This window comes from Chroicocephalus ridibundus, chromosome 9 (assembly GCF_963924245.1).
Source record: "Chroicocephalus ridibundus chromosome 9, bChrRid1.1, whole genome shotgun sequence".
Classification (NCBI taxonomy): Eukaryota; Metazoa; Chordata; class Aves; order Charadriiformes; family Laridae; genus Chroicocephalus; species Chroicocephalus ridibundus.
In genome coordinates this window covers 6,396,559-6,421,361 of record NC_086292.1, presented here as the reverse complement: position 1 = coordinate 6,421,361, position 24,803 = coordinate 6,396,559, and the positions used below count along the sequence as shown (strand labels likewise).

Here is a 24,803-nt window from a genome sequence, read left to right as displayed (position 1 = left end):
TTTTTTTAGGAATCATTAGCTCTATTCGAATTATTAGTATTATTTTGATGCAGAATGCATTAAAAAGGGGAAAATAATAATAAAAAAAACCCAAACCAAAACAACAACCCTATCCGAACTGATTTGTTCCCAGAAAGATGTTTAATTTTGTATGTATAATTGAAAGGGGCTAAATATAGCAGTATTAATATTTATGGGCCTTATGTTGGAGTCAATACAAGACTTGCTGTTCAAGGCAATTAAGCTTTACCTTTTCACATCTAGGATTTCAGCGTTTGGAGATGACATTAGTTGTGTGACCTGCATCCAAGAGAGGAAAAAAACCTAAAAGCATGCCATTATCTCTCGAATACGATACCCTGTATTTAATGCTGTTTGCTGACAGGCAGTTTGTTTCCAGCAAGGGTGATCTCTCAGAAGCAGGACTAGTGTTTTAAGGGAGGGGGGGGGAATTGGAGAAATCCGTAGGCCCAGGGGCTGGCGGGAGAACTGTCCCCGCGGCCGACGCTGTGTTTTGGGAGGCACTGAGCGACTAGGCTATCTCACGGCGTCAGAAAGCAGCCATTGCCCACCTCTGCCGCATCGGTGGCTGCGGGGGATGAGGGGCAAATGGTTGTGGTGGCGCTTCACGGACTCCATTCGTCTTCACGCCACCTCCACCCTGGAGCTGGGACATGGGAAACGCGGAGGCGCGTGGGGCAGGGAGGGCTGTTTGCACCCTGCTCCCGGGCTGGGGCTATCTGTGCGTGTCTGCGGGGCTAGTCACAACCTTCATGTCATTAAAGCAGGGGGAAAGCAAATCCTGTCCGGAGATCCGAGCCGCTGTAGGGAGCGTGTGCGCGGGGAATTAGGTCGAGGCTGTAACGATGAAAACAAGTCAGTTTGCGTTAATAACAAAGGCGAAATGATGATGCGCTTGATTTCTAAAGCATTGCCTTTCAAGAGAAGGGTATCACTAGGATAACATGACAAGAGTCCTGGCAGTGGTTGAATTGCCCTGCATTGCCGCTTTTTGGAAGCTGCAGCTCCTCACTGCTCCAGTTAACAAAGAAGCTGTTAGACGCTGTAAAATCTCTCACTGATAAGGACTGTCTGAATCCTGCCTTTCTACTAAATTTGATCAACGTGTCAGATTTTTTTTTTTTTCTTTCTTTCTTCTGTCTGGACTCTAATAACTGCCTTTGGGGAGGAGGAGTGCCGTCAGGAGCCTCGGCCGCTCTGCAGCCTGATCAGGAAGCGAGGGGTGAAGCTGCCCTCCCCGGGGCAGACGCTCACAGCCGGGGCTGTGGATGGAGGGTGCTTTGGGGTGAGCACCAAGCTCGCCTCTTTTCCTGGGACTCATGCGCCCCACAAATTTTGAAGCTTCGTGGGGGCGTGTTTCGGTTCTTTCCCTGGTGCGGTGTATATTTTGGTAGCTGGAAGCCTTTTAACCTCCTTCAATAAGCATCGGGGGAATGCGTTTTCCAATGGCTTTCATTAGCTTTTGCTGTTGGAGCACAATAGCTGCTTAAACAGGGAGGGAAAAGCGGAAATCAAATGGCACACCCGTGGAGGGAGAAATGGTGGCCACGCTCTTAGTGCTTGGAAATGAGTTTTCAACTCCCAAATGGCCCTTCCCAATTCAGCCTTGGCCCTGGGGATTCGCAGCAGGAGACGCTGACCCCAGCAGACCCGTGTTACCGAGTACGGATGACAACATCCTGGCGGAAAGGTGTTGGCTTGATAGCAAAGGATTGTTCCTTGGGGTGCCATAGAGCGAGCACAGGGCTGAGTCCCACCTCGTCTCTGCTCCCGAGCAAGGGCAAGCCAAGCTATATATTAAGGAACGAGGAAATTGCACTGGTTAAATTTGAAAAACTCATTTAGCTAAAGCAGCACAAGCCCCCATGAATATTTATCTGATGTTATGGAAGCATGTGGACTCCCACCTACTTTATTAAATTGATTTTCAATAAAAATGCCAGTGGAAGACGTTTGATTAATGGCTGGTGGGACAAGTACAATTAACGCGAAGTCTGGAGTCAGCAAGAAGTGTCCCCTGAGCCCGTGTGTCCCTGCTGGCGGCTGGGCTAAGAAAATGTTTCTAAACTTCTCTGAGGTACAACAGAGATGTTTATCCATGTGGTTTCCACAATGGGGTGAAGAGGAGCCGCTGTTTTGCTGCCGTTTGGCTGGTGCGTGGTTTTGCTGGTGGCTGATGTCCTGACCTTGGAGCCGGCGTGTGGCTTTTGGCTCCCGGCGCTCTGCCTTTTCCTCTGTTTCTCACACCCCTCCGAGCCGGCTGCACCTGAGAATTAAGCCCAGAAGTAAGCTTCAGCGCTCATGTCAGGTTTGAGCGAGGCTCCCTGGGCCTTTGCGTTTAAACATGCCTGGGATTAGCTCCATCAGCCTCCGGATCCGCTCAGCTCCTACCAATTTACCTGCTTGGATTTGTCTCCTGAAGGAAGGCAATTTGAAGCTGTAAACGTTACAGCTCTATTAGAGACCGCCAGCGCCGTGCCCCGTCGGGACCCCTGCCAGGGCTGGCGCCGCCTCTTCCCGATGAGCTGTCGGGAGCTGGGGTGGGAGATGCTGAGCGTGGTGCAAGTTGAGGGTCGTGGGGGTAGCCGGGGTCCTGCTGAGCCCCCAGGGAGCCTGGTAATCCCTGTGGGGTGAGGGGGGTCTCCCCATCCCTGGAGGGCAGTGGGGCTGGGGGCTGCCTGCGCAGCCTGAAATAGAAACTCTCCCGGGGGTGGGTCTTGCGAAAAAAATCTTTGGAAACTGCTGTGGGTGGGATGTCACATCTCATGTTTTCTGCAGGGGGGTTCTGAGCCAGGGGCGTGGGTTTTTCGGGTGCGATGGTTAGGCGAGGACCGCGCAGGAGCAGAGCCGGGTGGCGTGTCTCGGCGCGGCAGGGAAGGCGGTGTGTTAGGCAGGGCGGTGGGTCCATCTCGGCGTCCCCCAGCTCCGCGCCCACGGAGCCCAGAGAGGTACCTCAACGCTGCGAACCCCGGCGAGAGGGGTGACCAAGTGGCACCAGATAACCAAGGCGTCGGGGCACGAATCCTTCCCCAGCCAATGCGGGAGCCCCGTGCTGCACTGGGGAGCAGGATCAGCGCTCTCATATGTTCCCCCCTTCCTGGAGGGCACGTGGAGCCCAGCGGGCCGCGGCCAGATGGCACAGGGAGAGCTGCCGGGGGCAGAGATGGTGCAGATGCTCCGGATGCTGTGCCCGCCGAGGCTGAGAAGCTCTTGTAGCGGTCTCTATTTTGCAGTACTTTGTTTTTTTCTCTATAAGCAAACGTCTAATGAGGCCGGTGATGGCTCTCTGCCCGCGGGAGAGGAGGGGGTCCCCGGGCAGCCCCCGTGTCTGCAGGCAGTGAGCGGGTGAAGAGATTTTCAGCGTACGCCGGGCCGATTCCCCTGCTGTGCTCGCATTACTGGGGAGCTGGGCTGAGACTGGGCATAGGGGAGAGCGGGGGGAACAGAAAGGAATAAAATAAAAAAAGAAAAAAAAAAAAAAAAGGGAGAGGGTGCTGGCTAATATGTACGTGGCAGAAAAAGAGGGGAGAGTTCTAGTTGAAAACAAGCTGAGAAAAGGCAGATTGGCAGCCAGCATATTTCTGGAGACAGCTTTCTCCTCCGTAGGCTGTGAGTCGCCTAAGAAACGTGTCAATAAAGCACGCTGGCAGGCACTGTCTCTAATAAATATATATTTAAGAGAGACATTTCTTCAGAACTTCTGCTAGGAGATGTCTAATTCTGAAGGGATGGCATGAAAAATGGCATCCCCAGTGGAAGCAGAGAGTTGCCATGGGAACTGGAACGCTTTGAATGCACGTCGCTAAAACAAGAAAACATTATCCCTAGCAAAGGAAATTAAAAATTACATCTGGAGGCATCTGCCCTCTGCTTGTCTCTGATGGGAGTATCGGAGTATTATGCAGCATATTGTAATTTATGTAGTGGGCAGAACGGAAAATTCGGTATTTGTTGCCGAATTTTTGTGAGTGAGTGTGATAAAAAGCCTCCCTGTCCACAGGACAGACAATGCTGGTGTCTGAACAGCGCTGGGGAGGGGAAGATGGAGAGCCAGGGTGGAATTTTCTCTAAAAGGGTTTTGCTCGCTTGGGGATAAAACCACAGCCCGAGTGCACAAATAAGCCTGTCTCGCCGTGTGTGGATCACCCAGGGTTTGCCAGCCCCATTTGCCAGCCGAGGACTTTCCCTGGGAATCAGGGAGAAGCCGGGCGAGAGAGGATGTGATGGAGGGGGCACGGCGTTGCGCTTCGGAGACTCTCTGTTTATCCTTGCAAGTTTGGGACGGCAAACACAGGAGGATTTATTTCCGCCTGGCAGAGGTGGGCTTGTGCCCCGTGCTCTCCAGTGCGTTTCTTGGTGCGTTGGCAGCAGCGTGGGCAGAGGGAACGTGAGCCCAGGCGGCGAGGAGAGCTTGCCCTGCTGCGACACAGGGCTCTGGCATCAGAGAAAACGCTAAATTGCCCAGCGCAAGGCATTGTGAATGAAATACGTTTATTTGTACCGCGTATTGGCATCGCTACAAATTAAACGAGCGGCGAGCAGGCAGCCCGGTGACCCCTGCGTGACAGGGCAGGGGCAGCTCGGTGGAGTCCGTGGTGCCGCGGGCAGCCCAGGGGGGTCACACGGGCAAAGACAAGGTTGGGGAGCACAAGGAAGGGAAAGCGTTTGCCTGCGTTGCCCTGGGGGTGGTGAAGGATGCCAGAAGTGTCACTGGAGGCGCACCGTCGCAGGAGCTGATTAAGTCCTCCCGCGGAAGGAAATGCCAGCCAGGAGCTAATGGACGAGATAAGGGAACCAGAGTGCAAATTACTGTGTTGCTCCCCGCTACGGTTTTCTTGTATCTTTGTCTCAGTACCTGGTGCTGGCCTCAGGGGACAGGCTCGAGAATTAAATGGACTCTTCCCCTCAGATATACAGCAAGCCCCAGGAGCCTCTTCCTTTTGCTTTTTTTCCCTTTTTTGCACATTACAGACCATCACGCCATCTGGCAGTCCTCAGCCCGCAGAGCAACCTGGAACAAGATACAGCCAGAGGCAGGGAAGGCAGATGGGGAAACTGAGGCACGGCAGAACTGCATTGCACGCTCGGTGCCGTAGCGCAGATTCGCACCAATGGTGGGGCTGGAGCTCAGAGCTCTGCCTGCAAACCCCACACGCTTGATAGAGTGTTTATTCTTTCTCCCTCTGCAACGACACAAAATTGGTGCAAAGCCAGGGCGTCTCTCATTTGATTTTTCTTGCCATTCCCCCGCTTGCTTTCTGGCTTGCCAGTCATTTTCTATGTATCAATGATTATCGGGTTAGAAATAGCAGTTTTGTATTACACCCTTGTGCTTATCTTCTTTTTCCTGGGGATCTGCCTTGAGGTCTGATGAATTACAGAGCTCCGTAATTGCTTTAAAATGCTAAGGGTTTTACTGACACTGATCTGAAGTTTTTGCAGCTCCTCTTCGAGCATGTGAGTGGCCTGTTGGGAAAGGATGATTTCTGTTGAAGAAAGACTTGCTGAGAATGAGTTAACAAAAGGTTCGGTGTTTTTAGGAAAGGGCGTAAGCGGTAACCTGCCCAGGGCAGTCTGCAAGCTCCCTGGTGGAGCAGGTTCAGAGGTGCACCACGTCCACCCAGGTCCTGGATAAGCCTGGTCTAATGCCCGACTCTCCCAGCTGAGTTATACACGTGTGAAGGGATACGGCGAAGGCAGCAGCTCGGTGGATGCTTTGTTCTGGTGCCTTGTCTCCCCCGTGTAGGTGCAACTTCAGGCGCAGCGCTGGGGCACGGGACCTGCCGCAGCCATTCCCTGAGGGTGCTGTTCACCAAGATCCCTTGCTGTGGTCAACATTGTCACTGACCCCTAAAGAGGGAAATTAAGCGAAGCCGAGGTCAGGAAGGCAGGCCCAAAACTGAACACAGGCGTTTTACGGGGAACATGGGGAGGTTTGCCTAACGCTGAAGTATCAGCCTGGCATTTTTACCCTCATCTCATTGCTCCCTCCAGTGCCTACAGCCATGCAGGCACCCTGCAGGACTGCGGTCGGCAAAATTCTCCTAGCTTTGGTTTCATTAGGGCCACAGCTGCGTGTCCCAGCCGGCAACACGGCGTTGCCTGGCTGCTCTTGCCCCATCCACTGGGACCGTCAGGGATTCCCTTCCCCGAGTGCCTCTGGCTTAGCCATCAAGGACAGGCTTTAATACTGAACAAGTTAAATTATGCATGCTAATTTATATTCACACATTTTCTCATTGTATTTATAATATATAACAAACATGTTTATGTAGCATCTCTCTTCCATTACCACAGGGTCTCAAGGCACTGTAGAACCTCTACAAGCATGCTCATACATACATATTCCTCCTCTGTCTTCGTAGCATCTGAGGGTGTCCTGAGTCCTTAAAATAGTAACTACAGTAGCTTTGTTCATTCCGTCTTTTCTGTCTGCAGCAAAAATAGCTCAACTAATTTGTAGTCTCTGTTTGTAGTCTGTATGTGTGAGAATGAGGGGTGTGTGTAAAGCCTCCATGACTGCACATCCTCCAGCAGTTGCTGTTTCTGACACTCTCTCCTATTCCTGGACTTTATTTTTATCAGTAACTTGCACCCTGTCCTGATTCTAACCTCTGGATGTCTATAATGCAGTAATAAGAATACGTGCGTGCGCATGCCTGCATGGGGCCATGAGGGAAAGCTAAATTAAACCACACGAGCCAAATGCATAGTTCTGTTGAGTCTTGCGGTAGCTTTTTGCCTGGGCTCCTGACGGGGTAAGGCTTATCACATCTTTCTTTCTGCCTTTTGTCTTCTAAAAGCTTTTGAGCCTGTTGGCTGATCTGAACAAAACCTGACAGAAAGGTAGATATCTCCGAGATTTTAAGTCCCTGCAAGATTTGTGGAATTATGCGGCTGAGTGGAAGAAGACCCAAACTAGAGAGAGGTTACTGGATGGGATCAACTGGTGTCAGGCATCAGAGAAACAGGCAGGAGAAGCTGATCTGCAGGGAAAGCAGGGTTTGTTGGCTCCGCTACTGGTAGAGCAGCACCTCTCCTGGGCCGTTTGTCTGGATAGAGCTCTAACCTGCATCCCCCACTCTTGGTAAATGTGAGGAAAGCGCCTTTGTCCAGCACGGGAGGGTGTGAAACCCCTATAGCACCTTCTGCAGCAACACGTGGACTTACCCACCGTGCCAGGAATGCCTAGAGACCCCTTTTCCATTACGTGTTGAGATAAAGGGACGGCGTAGCATGCTCTGCGCAGGGAGTGCAGACCAGAAAACTGGGCTACCCTGTGCTGTTACTCACGTGGAAATGCTAAGGAGGGAGTGCAGTTTCTCACCCAAAGAGGGACAAGCAGATGCCCTGTGTGCCTTTCAGCGCTGTGCTGGGACGCTGGCTCCCTGCTCGCTTGGAAGCAAGGAGGGACAAGGTGTGCCTGACTCCTCTGCTTTCAGCAGTAGTTATGCCTTGATCCAGACTCCGGAGCCAAGGTGTTATGTAGGCGTGGAGAGAGCTTAGACCTGGGTCAGAGCCACGAGCCCGTGCACAGCGCATTTGGAGGCTGCTTAAGGATTTCTGTTCCAAGAACTGAGCTGATCTTCCCTACCTAACCCAAGGATTTTGTGCGCTAGGGATCACCTGGGAATTAGATATCCATCTAGGCATTACGGTGTGCCATAAATCCTAGACTAAGCCATGCTCAAGTGGCAACTGGGTCGCTTCATGGTCCTGCGTCTTGTTCCTGCAGAGGACACTGGATGCAGCCGTGTTAGAAAGCCGCATATGCGGTATGCTGTGGGAGACAGGGAATAAATCTCTTCGTTGCATCAGCTCTCCCCTGGCCCTGCTAAGAAAGAGAGCCAGGGCAGCAGGCTGCCTCTTTGAGGGATTTGACGGGCATCGTCTCACTTCATCTGGGCTGAAAAACTAAGCATGTGTAATTGTAGACCACGCTGATCTCTCTCATCGTGTGCAAGTGGTTTTGTTGTTGGCTGTCTCTTGAGAGAGCCCCTGAAATTCTTTTGAACTTCTTGCTTCCCCCTATGCTGAAATATCCAAGTTGGGGGGAGAAAGGAGAGAGAGAGAGAGAGAGCGCGCAGCTGGAAGTGATACCACACGCCTATCTGTGTTTACAGATTTGATGACTTCTCTCTGGTCTGGCTGGAGGACATGCAATTGTAGACACTGATGTGCCATCACACCAGAGAGAAGGTAGTGATTCATCACCGCGGCTCACAGAGCAGCTCCTTGGGAACTGGCTGTACAGTAAACGCTGGCAGTCCCAGGGCGTTCAAGCAGCAGCGGTGACTGATAAGCCAATCCCTGTGAAAAGATGCGTCGGCACCCCAGGATGGGAGGGACAGGCTTGATGGTTTCGTGGAGAGCAGCAGATAGCCTTGTTTCCTGTATAAACGCGCTGCCTTTTTGATCATACCTCTGCAGAATTCACGGGGAGTGTAACTGAGGGGGTCAGATCTGTTACACAGACGGAGTTACTGCAGCTTTACCAGGGAGACAGGGCGACCACTTCTGTAAGCAAGCAAATAGCCGAGCAAAACTGCGTTAGACAAATAGTTCCTGGCACGTAGGCAGAGCTAGATACGGATCTGATCCAAAGGTCTCTTTGGCAATCCCCTGCAGGCGTTTACTCACCCTGACTTTTTCTGAGATAAGACATTTGATTCAGACATTTATATTGTTTCTTTCCTTGCTGTGTGGTTTGTTATGCAGACTATAAATTTCCCAGTGCTCAGTCCTCGGCTGACCCCACTTTTCAGTGGATGAGCGTCCCATCATCTTTAACCATGTTGTCCAAGGTGGGAGCATGAGGCTAAGGCCAGCCTTCATCCATGGAACCCTGGTCATCCTCATCTCTACATTCATTAGAGAGAGGCAGATGCCATCAGAGGGTGTCGGGTCCGGGGGGGCTGACCTATCTCTGGGGTTACCCTCCCCCCATGGACAAAATGGGGCTAAGGGGTCTCTGTTTGTGTCTTGATGCTTCTGCCCAAGTGAGTTTTCCTGGAGGCATGTTGGTATTTTAGGTAGTTTGGGGAAATAAACCTGTCGCCGCTGTTAGCTCTGTCTGGCGTGCAAAGGATTGGGCCAGCTGCCAGCCCTCCTGGTGACACTCTTGGCCATGATCGCCGCCATTCAGCATTGACTTCTGTAGGCTGCGTGGTGGTGTGCTACCAAAAGCCTTTGCTTTTTACTGATTTCAACTGTTTCAATTTTATATAATTCTATTTATGGAGGTGGTTACAATTCATTCCTATGTAAGGAAGGCTGCTGACAGGACCAAAACACCCTAGGTATGTTCTGGGTTATTCTTCTTCTGTATACTCTGCCGTCCACTTTTGGGAAAGATGCCGAGGCTGAACCTGTCAAACCTGGGTGAATGTCTGCGATACGAGCCATGGCTTTTGCTTCTGAAGAAGTAATTTTGTATTCAAGGATGCTGAGGGACTGAAACAGCCAAACAACATCTGAAAATATGTATTTTGACTTTGGGACTGGGATTTTGAAGAGGTTGAGTGTGACCTCTCTATGTGTTGTCTAAGATCCCCGAGTCAAAACCAATTGAAGCGAGAGAAGGGGTGATGCTGAGAGCTGCCCAGGTCTCTCTGCGCTCCGGCTCTGCTCTCCCTTCCGCAGACGCTGGAGGGAATGCCAGTACCTGCTCATTTTTTTGCTGTCTCTGTTCCCCATCCTTCCCCTCCTGACCCATGCACAGCCTCTGCTCCCAGGGCACTTGCTCTGAAAGCATCCCAGGTGCAGTAGGGATCTTTGTGGTCCTGACACTAGCAATAGCTCATGCTTCTTTGTGGCTTTTGGGTGGCAGGAGCTCTGTCAGTCCATGTCCTTGGAGTCAGCTTTATCCCCTGGCTGGGCTGGACAAGCCTAGGAGGCATTAACAGCACTGCAGTGATGTTTGCTGAAATGTTTCCTTCTGTGCTCCCTTAGCAAAAAACGCAAGAAAAGCATCTCTAATGTGTGTGGGAGAGTCTTGCTGGCCCCGCAGCAGGAGAGCAGCAGCGAAGGCTACATCAGGGCTTCCTTGTGCGTGGCTGCTGGTGTAGGAGATGTCATGTCTCCATTTCTGCAGCTCTTGCAAGGGCAGCTGTGGGGAGATGCAAGGTCACCCTCTCCCCTCGGGCAGTGACCCCTCTGCTTGTGCCTCCCTGTCCTCTCCCAGTACTGGCATGGCAGTCCCAAGGGCAAAGGCACAGAGAGGGTACCCCCTGCCACGCCATCCAGAGATGTGCCCTTCCTTCCTCAGTGCCTCTCTTCTTACTGAAAGGAGACACAACTCAGCCCCTGCTTCCCAAAACAAGGCAGCACCGCTGGTTAAAAGGCCATCTGAAAAACCAAGGTAGGAACTGGCAAAGGCAGCGGCCCTGGTGTGGTAGGACTGAAGCTGTCGGGGGGAGAGGAGGGACCCACAGCGGGGTTTCTGGCTAGGGGCCGCACTGTGCCACCTCCGAAGGCAAGCGCTGCCCGGGGTTGTGGTACGGCTCAGCTCCGGTGCGCTCATGGGGCTTGTAGCAAAGGTCGTGGAAGCCTCTTTCCATGACGCTAAAATTGGAAGGAAGATTAAATCCCCCCCAGTGAGAGGCTGAAAAAACCGAAGAAGCGAAGCACACAAAAAGCTTCTGTGTGCAGCTGCAAAAATTACCTTCTGCTGCTTATTAATTAGCATGGCAAGGATTTGGGAAAAGGCATGAGATGGAGGTTGTTAGTACAAACCAACTTCTTGTGTTTCCCTTCCTGGGGATGCTGGCTTAGCTGGAAAGCACCATCCTCTCCAGTGTGCTCGCTTCGGGTTACGTGATGTGGGAAAGAGCTACGCAGCATCCCCTCTCTCTTCACGGAGATGCTGCCCTCACCGCAGGCTGATGGGAGTCCTTCCCAAAGGATTTTGTATATTTGAGAGGACACTGGACAGGTCCTTGGACGAGGATCGCTGAATAAGGGGACCTCATGAAACTGAGAAACCCCTGAGCTGAGGGTAGATGGGGTTGCAGTCTAGGAGGGTGTTACTGCACTTTTTAGATTGTGACCGCGATTGGAGATGGGATATTGGGCTGCCTGGAGTCCAGAGCAGTTCTTAGGGAGCCCAGTGCAGAAACATCTACCTCCAGGAGCTGGCCTGGAGCAGATCGAGGGATTGTACCCTTGGGTGCAGAAGAGTCTGCAGCGTCCTCCTTTCTGATCTCAGCCATGCCATCACGCACAGAAGGACCGGTACAGACAAGGCTTGTCGCCTCCGAGCTCCCATAGGTGCCAGCACAGCCCTGGGACAGAGCTGGAGCACTGCCACGAGGAGCACAGCCTCGCGGAGGTCCCCATCCCCTCGCGCATCCGGCTCCTCTCCGAGATAAGGCTGTGCAGCCTCCCTGACGTCAGCGCAGCTGCCAGGAATCCCCTGCACGGAGCCGCAGTGGCTTCGCTCCTGTTTTAATAGCGCACGTCGTTTGGGAGCCCCCAACGCTCGGATCCAGGCACATCATTTCTGGTAGCTTGCAGCATAGCCCCTGGGAACCCCTGCCTGGGAAACGTGACTCTGTTCCGCGCATCCCCAAAACCTGAAGAGCTGAAACACAACCGGCCGAGTGGATTATATTACGGCTGAGATTCTTAAATAAACAGGGCTTGATGAGTGCAGTGGGATGTTTAATAAGAGCCTCCTCAACCCCCCCCCCCCCCCCCCCCCCGCGCCCCCCGCCTCCCATAATCGCTGGTAGAGGCAGCCCTACAGTCTGCAGCCGGCGAGGAGGGAGGCAGCGAGGCAGCGTAATTTGTATTCTAGCTCTGCTACTGCTCCTAGTGCTTCCAAGAAGCAAGTAAAAATAGCTCCCCGTCATTTTGTAAATAATAGCTATCTCCTCACAGACCCAGGGAGTCACGAGCACTTAAAAGGGAGATTGCGGGAAGGGACGGGAGGGGGTGTCTGCCTCGAGCCAGGGCCAGGAAGGTGGGACGTGGGGACTCAGGGTGGGGGACAAGGGAGGGCAGGTGAAATGGAAACCCTGAAGCACCTCAGCAGCAGCCGCTGCTGCTTTACACCTTCTGCACACACAAGGGAAGCACCCGACCCTGGCGGAGTGGGGCTCGGGGGCGGGGGGAGCAGGATCTGCCCCTCCGCACAGAGCTAATAGGGACGTTTGTTCGTTGCCTGCACAAGCAGCTGGATCTGGTGCAGCAAATTCTTGGAGAAGGAGAGGGGTAGCTTTTCAAGAGCAGGCAGGTGTGGGGAGTGCCATGGTAACGCCGTGGGAAGGGATGTTACAGCTTTTGTTTTACATTTGCGTTGCAGATGTGCCCAGCTGTGGGGGGTTTCTGTGGGCAGGAGCAAGGCAGCATTGGTGGGCAGGCAGGGACGGGGCTTTGTACCCTGGGGGGAGAAGGGGCAGCTCTGATCGACCTGCAGCACCTTGTTCCTGCTCACGCGCCTGCCTCCAGATGGTTTTGGAAACGCAGTTGTGCTGAACCTTGTGAATCAGCTGAGCCTATAAACGGGAAAGGCCCCCAGACGAGGGAATCGGCCTCAAACAAATGGCTTGGGAACATGGCATGCCACTTGGGTCTCAAAATTCTGCCCGTGTTCAAACGTTGAACCTGAAAGTCTTTTGCTCTTCTAGTTTTGTGACTGCTTTGGGGTCTTTTTTTTTTGCTTTCTGGGTCCCTGGGTGGCAGCAGCTTGGGGCACAGAGGTGCTCATGCAGCATCCCAAGAGCAGTACCGAGCCCTGAGCCCTCCGCTGGCCACCAGTGCTGTTCCCCCAGCTGGGCTCTGGTCCTTGCTCCGCTCCAGCTTCCTACCTGAACCAAGTCTCTCCGTTTTTTTGTTTCCCCGACCATAAAACAGGACTGGCAGCATCCTCCTGCCACCCCGGCAGGCTCGAAGGCTCAACTCACTTGTACACGTAAAAAAAAAAACAACAACTTTGAGTCACAGGGAAGGATGATGCTAGGAAAGGAAAAAATGCCATTTAATGTTGTGCAACAGGTCTGGGGGAAGTGCCTAACCCTCTACAGTACAGTCTTAATTATTAAATCTGTATGAGAACTGGGCAAGGCAGCCAAGCTGCGGTGCGAAGCGCGTCTGCGGGTTGAGAAGGAGGTAAGGATTTCCCTGCCGTGTCTCTGAGCGGAGGCAGGAGATGCTCCTCTCTCAGCTTTCTCTTGCTGCAAAAGTAGCTGCGGTTTCTTCTTGTTTGGGCTCGGGGTGGGTAGGTGTGAGGGTGAGGAGGGGGGAGGCTGCCTCAGCAGCTCCTGGTTTCCCTGGAGGAGAAGGTCTCACCATCACGGAGCAAAGGAGCTCAGGCAGGGCTGCGAGCAGTGCGGGTGCTCCTGGGCTGGAGGATCACGAAGGAAGCAAATCTCCGAGGCCGGAGCTCGCTCCGTTCTGCTGGTCTTTCACTTATCTCTGGATTTCCCAGCTCTGCTGAAATCCCTGCTTGCGTAGCAATGATTTAATTTCAGAAATCCTTCCGGATCCCAGCCAAATCCTGCCCTTAGGAGCACATATTAACAGGGAAAGTTCAGTCTGGCTTTTGCCATGAAAACGGCATTTTTCTGAGTGCTGGGGGACATCAATAAGCCAGTGACCGAGCCAGCCCCCCCCACCTTGTCCCTGCACTGGGTGCTGCCTTGCAGGCACAAAGGGGACCCACTGAGTTCGGTGGGTTCACATGGCCTGGCCCTGGGGGAACATCTGGAAATGGGGGATCCTCTTCAGACCCGGGCTGTAATTAATTATTAATATTAAAAAATAATGGTACTTCTTAATGCCATTATCTTTGATTGGATTTGCCAGTAGATTGAAGGGGTGGGAAGGGGTCTCTGGAGCTCTGTGACAGCCAGGTCGCAGCATGACAGGGACATAAAGGCTCATGTAAAGAGCAGGATCATATCGAACGGTGTCCAAACCTAGTTCTGCTTTTTTACCTCCTCATCAGTTCCCGAATCCCTTCCCTCCTGCTTGGCCCCCGAGGATCACGTTGTAAGGCATGGGTCCTTTCATGGACCCCTGTCCCTCTGCCGCCTCGGGTGCAAGGGACAATTCATTCTGCGCCTCACAAGGACTGGTTTCACTGGCCCTGGGTGGCCGTGGATTCCTCGTTTGATAACCACAGCTGTAAATTATTTATCTTCGGCAAACTGAATGCCGAGGAGGGGAGGGGAGAGAGAGCTTGTGTTTTCTCTAAAACATAATTAGCTGTTTCTCGCCGCGTGTGTTAGCGGAAGGCGCCTCGCTTCACCGAGTGTTCTCGGCTGTGCATCTCATCTGGAGGCTTCTTTGGAGGGAGACAGAGAAAATACCCCGAGTGTTTAAATCTTACAGAAGTAACTCATTTTGTTCAGGATCCTGTCTTGTTGGCTTCTGGGCGTTTCAGAAAGTGTACCACATACATATTTCTCTTTAACCTTCTTTTTATCGCATCAAGGCGAGATCAAGGGTTACTTATATAGCACAATAATATCAGCCACAGGCTGCATCAGAAGCTTTCCAGCCATAATAACTAAAGACATGTATACGTATATTTTAGCCATTAAGGAGAAAACCCTGCCAGAATGAATTACCTTATTTTTTGGATGCAAAACTTTGAAGCACAAAACTAAGCCTCATAGTACTGCAAAATAACTGTCAGGGGACAGAAGGATTTCCATAACTGAATTGAGCAACGAGCCATCCAGGCTACTTGCAAAGCTGCTGCGCTGGCCAAAATGGGGTACTAAGCGTAAAGAATGAACTCTGGGGATCTAAATTGGTTCTTTCGTTGGAAGAGAAGCTCTGAGCCAGCCCATGCCATACAGAAGGAGCACAATGGCATGATCTATCCCTAAATTAGCGAGGATATATGGTAACATAGTGCTAAACTCAAGGCACCCCATCCGTCATTTTTTCAGTACGAGCCGGTGGGCAGCGCGTAGGACCGTCAGTCTGGCAAATCGCCGTGCCTTGGTTTCCCTGCAAAATGAGACAGCAGCGGAGATTTCAATTGGGAAACACGCCGAAACGGTAGCGAAGTCAAGCGTGAGAGTTGTATGTGCTGCTCGGCAGGAATAATACCTGCTGGTGGCTGCCTTCTGCAAAGCACTTCAGTTTATCTTTACCTGAAGGCAAGTGATTAAGATTGCCCCTGGGTTTTAGCGCTCGGGGCAGGAACTGGGGCTCTGTGGTTTTGCCGGGGCAGGGAGGCTGCTCTTCAGCATCCATGAGGGCGGCACAGCCCGGGATGCGGGGGAGCGTGTGATGCCGGTGAGCAGCACCTTTGCAAGAGCAGCCGCTCGCCAGGAGCCAGGCACTTAAGAGAACAGCAAACACCGTGGCAGTAAAAGGCAATCAGAATATTGATTCTTTTTACATACGGATAAGCCTGAAGCTGTAACAAACCCAGGGTTTCCTAAAACTGGCGGAACATCGCTAGGCTGTTTATCAGGCTGGGAGACACAAAGGGATTTCAGATTAAAAGGAGTTTCAAAGCATCAGGGCTTACCTCTGTATTGAAAACATGTGGATCTGTACCACGTTATGTATTGTGTAGCCGCATACGTTTTGTAAATACGCATTGTCTGGCTGCGCGGGACATATCCATCCTTGGTGTAAGCATGGAAAGCAGTGGAGCTACATCAGAGATGAATTTGCCCAATTATGAGTGATAAAATCGGCCATTGTTCAGGGCACAGCAGTGAGCATGATGCCGGCTTGCCGAGGGCTCGCCAGGGAGGCAGGAAAAACCACCACGTAACAAAAGCCCAACCCTTCCCTGCACAAGCAAATTTTGTTCTCTAATTGCTTTTTTTTCCTTTTTTTTTTTTTTTTTGTCCCAGATAGCGTAACTGAAGTCAAGACAGACATTTACGTGACGAGTTTCGGCCCTGTCTCGGACACGGATATGGTAGGTGCTACTGGCTGGTCGCCTCATGGGGAGGGATGGCTTCTCCAGCAGCCGCGGCGGACGTTTCCCACCCTCATCCCTGGACAATCTGGGCAAAAGCAGGATTTTGCTAAATGCCAAGAACATGAGCAAGCATCCCAGCTGCCTGCCCGGGCACGAGTGTGCCTCATCATCTTCTCAAAGGCCGTGGGGAGCTCAGTGTGGCTGGTAGACGGGTTGTTTCTCAGGTGCATCTGGGCTTTTAGAAACGAATTGATAACGGCAAATGCAACCTTGGAGGGTCAATACCTTTGCACTGCTCAAGCACGCTGCAGGCTTTAGTGTCTTTTTCTTTCCTGCAAGTGCAATCTAATGAAATGGGGAGGTCTGCCCGTGGGACCAAGACTTGTACGTAGCATGCTACACCTCCTACATGCCTTGACAAACACCTTCACCGTAGCCAGCTTTCCTTGACCTGACTGTGCATGGAGGAAGGAGGGTGCTCCCTGGAAGAGAGGAGGATGCCAGAATCTGGCCTGTTTTGGTGGCAGGGACGGAAGAGAACGGTTCGCCATCAAACTGTCCTTAGTGCTTGAACCAGAAGGGAGGCGAAAAAGAAGAGTGAACTGATTGCAATATTTTGACATGTTCAGGGAAAATTATTAATGAAAAGGCCTGAGGTCTGAATTTAGGCTTGTATTCCCACAACAGTTTGTCTTCTAATTAAAACAGGACTGTGGAGCATAATTAATAGTGAGCTTTCTCAACAGTGTTTCTTGCAGCTCGTATCCCACACGCGCCCAGGCGCACAGAGAAGAGTTGGCTGTTGATGGTTGCTCGGTATCCCCAGGGTGCCACATGAGGACAGTCACGCATTCAGGACTGAGACCCTCCTGCGCATCCAGTCCCAGAGGTGACCTGGTGCTGGCATAGCCCAGGCCGGCGGTGGGCAGCCCTGGCTTTGGAGTGAGCCCACTCCGGGAGCAGGCACTGCTCTCACCAGCTGGGTCAGGCAAGAGCAGTGTCCTGTGGCTCTCGTGGCGCCTCCGGAGCTGGGAGGGTTTTCTGTACTTACGTGGCCAAGAACGTCTCTTCAGCTGCCCCACCAACAGGCCGGTGCTAGCAAGCGGAGGAGTTGGGGGAGAATCAAATCTCTGTGTTTCATTGAGGTGCCAGCCCCATCACGCAACCCCGTGTTGCGTTGGAAAGATCGCTCCTTCCAGGGTTAGAGGTTCACTTGATGGCATTGTAGCCAAGAATACTAATCTCATCTGGGTTCTCTCTCTATCTCGCTTGCTTTCCTACTGCAGCGGAGACCTATAATATATTCAGCAATCTTAGCCCTTGGGGAGTATCTGATAATTACTTCCAAGGTGGAGCATATTTGATTAAGGGAGCGTGTATAATGAACTGTGAAGAAGAAATATGAGGTATTGAAAAGAGGAAGGTATTCTCCGCAATGTGATTTGACAAAATGAATTTAAAATTAGGAAGACATTTAAGGAATAATAAATTATTTCCCCTTCGCATGCTTTAGTCCCATGTATTTTACAAATGCATAGCGAATGTGTTTTAGCATGCCGTTCTGGTGCTAAATGCACTCGGAAACGTGAGAGAGAGAAACCCCGTCTCCTCGGGAAGCGTGGGGAGAGCCTGCTCTTCTGCGGTGGTTCCTTTCATCTCGGGAGCGGGGAAGTCCCTCCTTCCCAGCTCGCATCCGCCTGGTGATCTCGTTCCCGGCCCTCCCACAGCCATTACTCACTGCGATGGAAAGCTGCTCCTGCGCATCTTGATGCGGACAGAGACTGTAATTATGATGATGGAGGAGAGGCAGGTAAAGCTGCGGAGGAGAGCAGCTGGTTACAAAGCATGGAGGAGGAGGTGTAGACCTTTTCCTTGAGATGCTCCAAGGGACTTCTAATCTCTCATCTTGGTTTGGAAAGTAGAGCCTGATAGGACCTGACACAAGCCTGATTCTTTGGTGGTGAGCTCTTTCAGCTCTGCCTAAGTCCCCAGGAAATTTAAAAAGGAGAAAAAAGTTCAAGGGAGCTTTATGCTTTGGTGGATGGACTCTGGAGACAGACTCAGTCTTGATGTTTTCCATCACTTCTATAAGACGAAGAAGAGGATAACATAGAACTAAGTGTGCTCCTTGGAAGGGGTGACTTGGGAATGATGCTCTCATGGAAAGGAGTACAGAAAAGAGAGGGAAAAATCTGAACGTGATTTCTCTTTTCTTCAGGAATGATTACTTAATATAAAAGAAGAAAAATAGGGCCTAGGAAGTTGTTATAAAAGCTTTGCTTCTTTGTTTGTTTGTTTTTTTTTTTTTAATAGGAACGGGGCGTTCTGAATAAGATAGCTCTTCTCCTGATAAGGACTTTACCCAAACCTACCTCCTGGGACTGCACATAGGTTCATTCCTTTGGTTTTATCACTTTACTGAGCTTAAAAACACAAAGTGGAGATCACTTCCATGAAGGAGCAGAATATCTCGTACAGGGAACACAGAATCTTCTCTTTCCTTCCCCGAGCCAGCCTCCAAAAACTTCGCATATGAGCAGGAGTGGCCAGGAAGCAGGGATGAATTTCTTTACCGAGATGCTTTTATTCAGCTGCCATCTGCTGCAGAACCTGTAGGAATTTCTGTGACCTATAGGAAACTGATGCGCAGCAGCTTTTAAATGCTGCTGAGAAGAGCTGCAGGAAAGAAATCACTCACAATGATAAGTTTAGTTGGTCCTGCAGCCTGCAGGAACCCGTAAATAAAGACTATGAATCTGCAACGGCAGGGGAAGAACAGCTGGGACAGACAGATTTTCCGAAGCCCCCGTCTCTCTCTGAACGCCTCCTGAGCTAATGAGATCCTTCATTAGCAAGAGGCGGCGTGTGTCGTAGAGGTGAGCAGTGGTGCAGCTCATGCTGGCGGGCTGAAGGCTTTCGCTCGAGTGACAGGGACACTCAGAGGACACGGGGCGGCTTCGGTCACTGGGAACAGCAGTCCCTTATGCCGGGCACCGGGCAGGTTGATTTAATTTTGCCTCAGGATGGCCATGGAGCCGTAGCACCTTCGCTGCTCGGTCAAATGGTTTCTGAGCTGCAGGCACCGAGCGAGGAGCTGGTCCTTGGCTGCAGGGTTTCAAAGAGATGACTTCGGACCTCGGCTTAGGAAAAGGGTTTCTACACAAGCTGAAAGAAGAAAAAAAGAAAAAAAAAAAGAAAAGAAAAGAAAAAAAGGGAAAAATAGGAAAAAGGAAAAAGAAAAGGAAGTCACAGGATCTTGTAATGCAAGTTTGTGAGGTTCTTGATTCAGTGCTTTTCTAGAGGTGACCTAGGGAACAAAATAACATTAAGACAATGTCGTGAAAGGGTATTTCTTTATTTTTTTAAGAGCAGGGGTATACTTACTAGTATCTTGGCCAAATTCCATCTCCAGGAACCTTTTATTTGCTTTTTTAAATTCCCATGTAGCTGCACGTAATGGTTCTCTCCCCTGAAACATCTGCATAAAGGCGGCGGTGCAGCAGGGCTACCCCAGGACTGGCCACTGGCCACTGTAGGCTCTATTGCAGCTTGTCTGCAGAGGTCAGCAACACAAATTTTGGTGCCATGTTTAAGTCATTCTACAAAATGTGGTAAATGCCCTCTATCCTCTGCAGATTTCGCCACTGCTATTAACCCTTACTTCTTGTCGCATCACGCTTCATGTCAACCAAGGTGCGGCAAAACACGGTATACGCTCGATGACTGAAGACATTTGCCATTTCTTGAAGCGACTTGTTTGCAATGAAGAGCTGAGTAAAACAAGGCTTATTTTTCTCTCCTTTCTCCACAAAGGAATACACTATTGACGTCTTTTTCCGGCAATCTTGGAGAGACGAAAGGCTGAAGTTTGATGGTCCCATGAAAATACTTCCCCTGAACAACCTGCTGGCCAGTAAGATCTGGACTCCTGATACCTTCTTCCACAACGGGAAGAAATCTGTCGCCCATAACATGACAACACCCAACAAGCTGCTGCGCCTGGTGGACAATGGCACCCTCCTGTACACCATGAGGTAAGTTTGTGTCTCCTGGGCCAAGGCCTTCCAGGTCCTTATACACATGGAGGCAGGGGTGGGACCTGCAGGGTTTGTGCAGGCTTCCACCGGCTCTGTTAGCACACTTGAGTCTTACCCTGCTGCTTTCCCTGCGCTCCTTGTATCCTACCTGTGTAGGGTCACTGATTCTCAACTTAAGCATATTTGGAGGGGTAGCTTTTTTCCTCATCATTCACGTTGATTTTTTCTTTTGCGACGCACGCGATGAGGTTGAAGTGTTTGGATCTATAGTTTGTGGAATTGGGGCACCAACTGGGGCACCCGACTTATTCTTGTTCCTGACCTCTGATGGGATATAAAGTCAGGACTGGTAGGGGAACGTTAGGATGGGAGAATTTGTTGTTCTCCAGCAGCTTGAGGACAGATCTAAATTTGTTCGGCATGTTACGCTGGAGCTCTTTGAAACATCTAACAGGAAACCCAAGCTTTCTTGGGAGAACAATGGGGGTTTTTTCCTACATCGTGGAATCAAAAAGCCAAATCTGTGTAATCTATGCACACCATTAGGAAAAAAAAATTAGCAGCTTATTAAAAACTGTGCTTTGGAGGTGCCAGGTTTGGAGAGGCCGTTGGGAGCTGTCAGTTTAGCCCGGCCCATGCTGTCCCCAGCTGAGCTCCCAGTGGGAGCCCCGAACGTGAGGTAGCCCTGCGGCATGAGACCCCAGGCGGTGATACAGCCTCTGCCTCTCCACTGAGAGCCCCGGCAACTGGGGCCTCCTTCAGAAACACGAGTCGCTGCTGGGGAACCACGCTCGGACAGTCATCTTCTCTGGATTTCTCAAGAACAGCCCTGGTACATACATTTATCGCTAAGCTGCAACAGGTGGAGAGCATGAGGAAAAACGCCTTTGGGTTCATTTTATGTTCATTCCAGAACTATTCAGATATTCCTGTATGCTTGTAAGCTATTCAGCCACGTAAATAATGTTTGCCACCTGGGGCTGATGTACTAATTTGCCTTCCGAGGTAAATGGGCTTATAAATGAAACAACAAGCTACTCATAAATGCACAAGAATGATATTGAGCTGGTTTTGGAAAGGTGTAAATCTTTGTTTTCAAAAATTATTTTCTCTGCCTCCCCCTTCAAGCTGAGCCTAACTAATAACAGGCTTCATTGCGGATTCTGTGTGCCGAGATGCTACCCTTTCACCTCTGTTTTTTGAGGACCAGACAGAATTTCATCTCTTCATAGTTAAGCTGGCTGTGAATCTATATGGTGTCAGCAAGTTTCACAGCCTACGTTGATAAACAATGCTCTGCTTTTGTGCAGCAGCTCTCCAGTACGAGCTAATCCTGCCAGTGCCCTGGGGGTTTGGGTCTCCACACATCAGCGATCTCGCGTTACTGAGGCAGATGGGGTAAATGAAGGCAGAAGCCCAACTTGACTTAAGGGCTGGGTTCAGCTCCCAGCTCTCTGACCTGCACGTGGATGACTAACGCTCCCCCTGTTTGTATCATCGTCTGACTGTAAAGTATTATAGGAGCTACTGGCATAAGACAGCAAAAAAAGGACTCAATTTCAGGGCTTTTATGTCATTTCACATCTTCTTTATTCAGCAAACAGCCATTAGCTTCAGCAAGTTTTGTGTGACTGAGAAAGTATTGGATTTACTTTTCTGTTTAGGGCTGAGCAGGTGCCAGGGTGGCAGCATCACGAGGCTCTTGGGAATGAGCTTCTTGAAGAAAATGGAGTCATGGGATTTTTAAAATAAATTCAACACATCCTTCAGTTTAGCTGTCTCCCAAAGAAGGGGGGAAAGAAGGAGAGTCTGGACCTCCCTTTGTGTCTCAGAGGTACTTGAAGGTACCTCTGAGGCTTTGTAAGAGGTGAAGAGCCCACTCAGAGATACCCAAAGGTTGAGGGATGGATATCAGGCCTTTTGTCATGTGTTATATTGCACAGTACCAGGAGCTGTAGCGCATGGAGATCTCTTCCTCACCCAGCGCAGATTGCTGTTGTAGAGAATGTGTAAAGCTATCCTGGTGGGGCTCCGGGCAGCGCTGGACCAGCCTGATGCTGGAGATGTGGTTAGAGGTGGCCAGATGGCCATCTGGAAAGCTCTGCCCACCGCACGGGACAGTGTGTCAGGGGCAAAGCAGGGCTCCTCTGGGTTTGCGTTGCAACACATCCAGGATGGGATGTCTGTCCTGGTGCATCTGATGATTGCCCTTCTCCCTGCCGCTGAAGGAAATGCCTGCTCAGGGCCACACAGGGTCTTTCGAGTGGGGGCTCAGAAAGGAAGACTCAAGGGCACAGACTGCATGGTCGTGCACAGACTGTGCATCAGGCTGAGAGGCTCAGAGACCAAGTTCTACCTGGCTCTGCCACTCGTAGGCACTCACACCTCAATTCCTCTGTAAAATGATGGTGATGGTATCACCATCCCCTGTTAAGTGCTTTGAAACCTCCTCCCAGGAAAGGGCTGGAAAGAGACTCATGTTTTATGTCCAAGTGGCACATTTGCTGTTCTCCCCCATGCCCAGGGGCATGCAGATGTGTCCTTCTCAACGGAAGGAGCAGGACCACGAAGGCAGTCGCAGCCCCACACAGCTGACGTCCAGCAAAGTGCAAATCCCAGAGGCACGCTCTGTCCTGCTGACGAGGGAGTGAGTTTGGACCTCCACCAGATTTCTCCTGGACTGGCAGGACCGCCCAGAGGATCCCTCGCAGGCTCAGTCTAGCCTGGTACATTGCCATGCAGTTTGACTCCTGAGACATATCCTACTCCTACATATCCTCGTACCAGCCAATATCCTTGAGGGATCAGCTCTGCTGATGCGCAATTAGAGGCATGTCTCTTGCTATTTATCCTGCTGTGAAAGCCAACTTCTCTTAGTCAAGGCTTACACTTATAGATGAAGTTGCTCTGGTGGAAGAGCAACTCTGACACAAGCATCCAGCAAAATTACACCTGTGTGACAATATTTATAGCTCCTGGAGAGAGCCTCTTTATCACTGACCTGGGCTTCAAGGAGTCACGCACCAGCAACAGTACGGAGATTTCCTTTAGTCACGGCACAGCCTCCACGCAGATCGGTGCAACGTCACGGTGCCAACATCTGATCGCCGACTCGGGCCATGGCACCTGGGTGACAAGGTGGCCTTTGCGGCCGCAGCACAAAATTGCATTTCTCTGTTCCCCTCCTTCTGGCTGCTGAGGGAGGGACAGGATGACTGATCCGTCTGCCTCTTCCCTGCTACTCCGGCTGCTTTAGAGGGCACGGGGAACACGGTTTTATTATGTCGCCCTGCCTCTGCAGCCTGGTTTGTGAAGCTCCTACAAGATCCAAGTAGTTCACAAAAGCCCAGCTAGGGCCTCAAAGCTCTGGTGTCAGAGCGGAGTACAACGAACTGGGAATTGTGATTTACATAAGGTACGGACAAAAAAAAACCTCAGCTGCTGCAGCAATCTCTGGTTGTACTTGCCCCCTTCAATTGTGTGGGGCACATAGATAACGTTCTGGTTCTTCCTGGCCTTGAAGCATATGAAAATAGTGGAAGCTTAATGCTCTGCCGATGGGATTCGACTTTGTGAATCCGGGCTTTAAAGAGCCCTCCTGCTCTTCGCAGGGACTGTCAGAGTGGCGTGTCGAGGCTTTGTGGTTATTGTCAGAGTGTTTCCCAGACAATATGTGCTCAAGTTATGCGCTTAAAGGATGTTTTCTTTAACTGCCAGGCTGACGCATTCAGCTGCGTGCCCAAAGACTTTGCCTCGGGAGCCCGTATTGCTAAAGACAAGGTGAAGTCCTTAGTGGCAGCGCACGAGCGCTTGGGAAGGAGGATTGGTGAACGCCTGGTGAGGCAGAGGCAGAACAGGAGGGAAAGCTGAGTACAAAGGCACCCAGGGCACGTGCAGTCCTACCGGGGCCATTGAACCCCAAATAACAAGTTGTGTACCTACTGCAGCATGTTCAGGGGCTTGAGCTTCCCAGGCTGCTTCTTGAAATCACAGAGCTTCGCAGTGTCTCTCCCATCAAAGGCTTTGGGTTGCCTTTGCTGCCTGTTTTTGCTTTTAACCCCTGGGCAACTTGTGAGAGCTGTAGGCTGGAGCTTGCAGAACCCTTCCACACGACGGAGGTGCAACCATCGCTCTCCTTTCTGCAAGAGCAGCAGCTGGGACATCCCAGCACCAGCTCCTCCGGGCAGTATGGTCTGGCAGCTCTTTGGCTGCATCCCACATCAGGGCTGATCCTCAACAACAGCGTAAATGGACCAAGCAGACCAAAGCTAGACTGCTAAACACAAAAGCAGACGAATAGACGAGATGAGATTTGCACTGCCTGCTTTTCCCTGCCTTACAGATTCCGGAGTGGATCCAAAGGCAGAAATGATCTATTTTCCAGGCTTGGTTTTGTGCAGGCAGACTTTTGTAAGGAAGCTGTCCCAGGAGGGAGAAATCTTCAGAGATCACCTTATCTCGCTGCATTTCTGCCACCATGGACTGAAATATCCAGGGGCTGGGGGAGGATGCAAAGTGAATTCAGCGCTTTCAGATCCAGCCCAAGGATCCTGGAAGCAATTTGGCTTTCAAGCTCAAACCCCAGCAATTAAACCTAACCTAGATTCTCACACAGCCTGAACCGTAAACACTTATTCGGCCTGACTGTGGTTATTAATGAATCTCCTGGAGGAGAAATCAGGACAAAACTCAAGCAATATCCCTGGCATAAACAAAGTCGGTTCTTCTGTGCAGGGTGCTGTCATGTTTTTGTACCACACGTACACCAAGGGATTATTACATTTGCGTCCCAGAAATTGGACTGAGACTCTCGCTCATCCTGCAGCACCACGATGCAGGTAACGACAGGG

General features: G+C 51.1%; 1 protein-coding gene across 2 annotated transcripts in view; it reads left to right on the top strand.

Moving 5' to 3' along the window:
• GABRA3 (gamma-aminobutyric acid type A receptor subunit alpha3) overlaps nt 1-24,803 on the top strand; it is a 79,936-nt gene that overhangs the window by 23,557 nt on the left and 31,576 nt on the right. For both annotated transcript variants that reach the window (XM_063345884.1, XM_063345883.1), the window contains exons 4-5: nt 15,846-15,913; nt 19,730-19,950. In XM_063345884.1, coding sequence (XP_063201954.1) covers nt 15,846-15,913; nt 19,730-19,950 — 289 coding nt within the window. The remainder of the gene's footprint in view (nt 1-15,845; nt 15,914-19,729; nt 19,951-24,803) is intronic.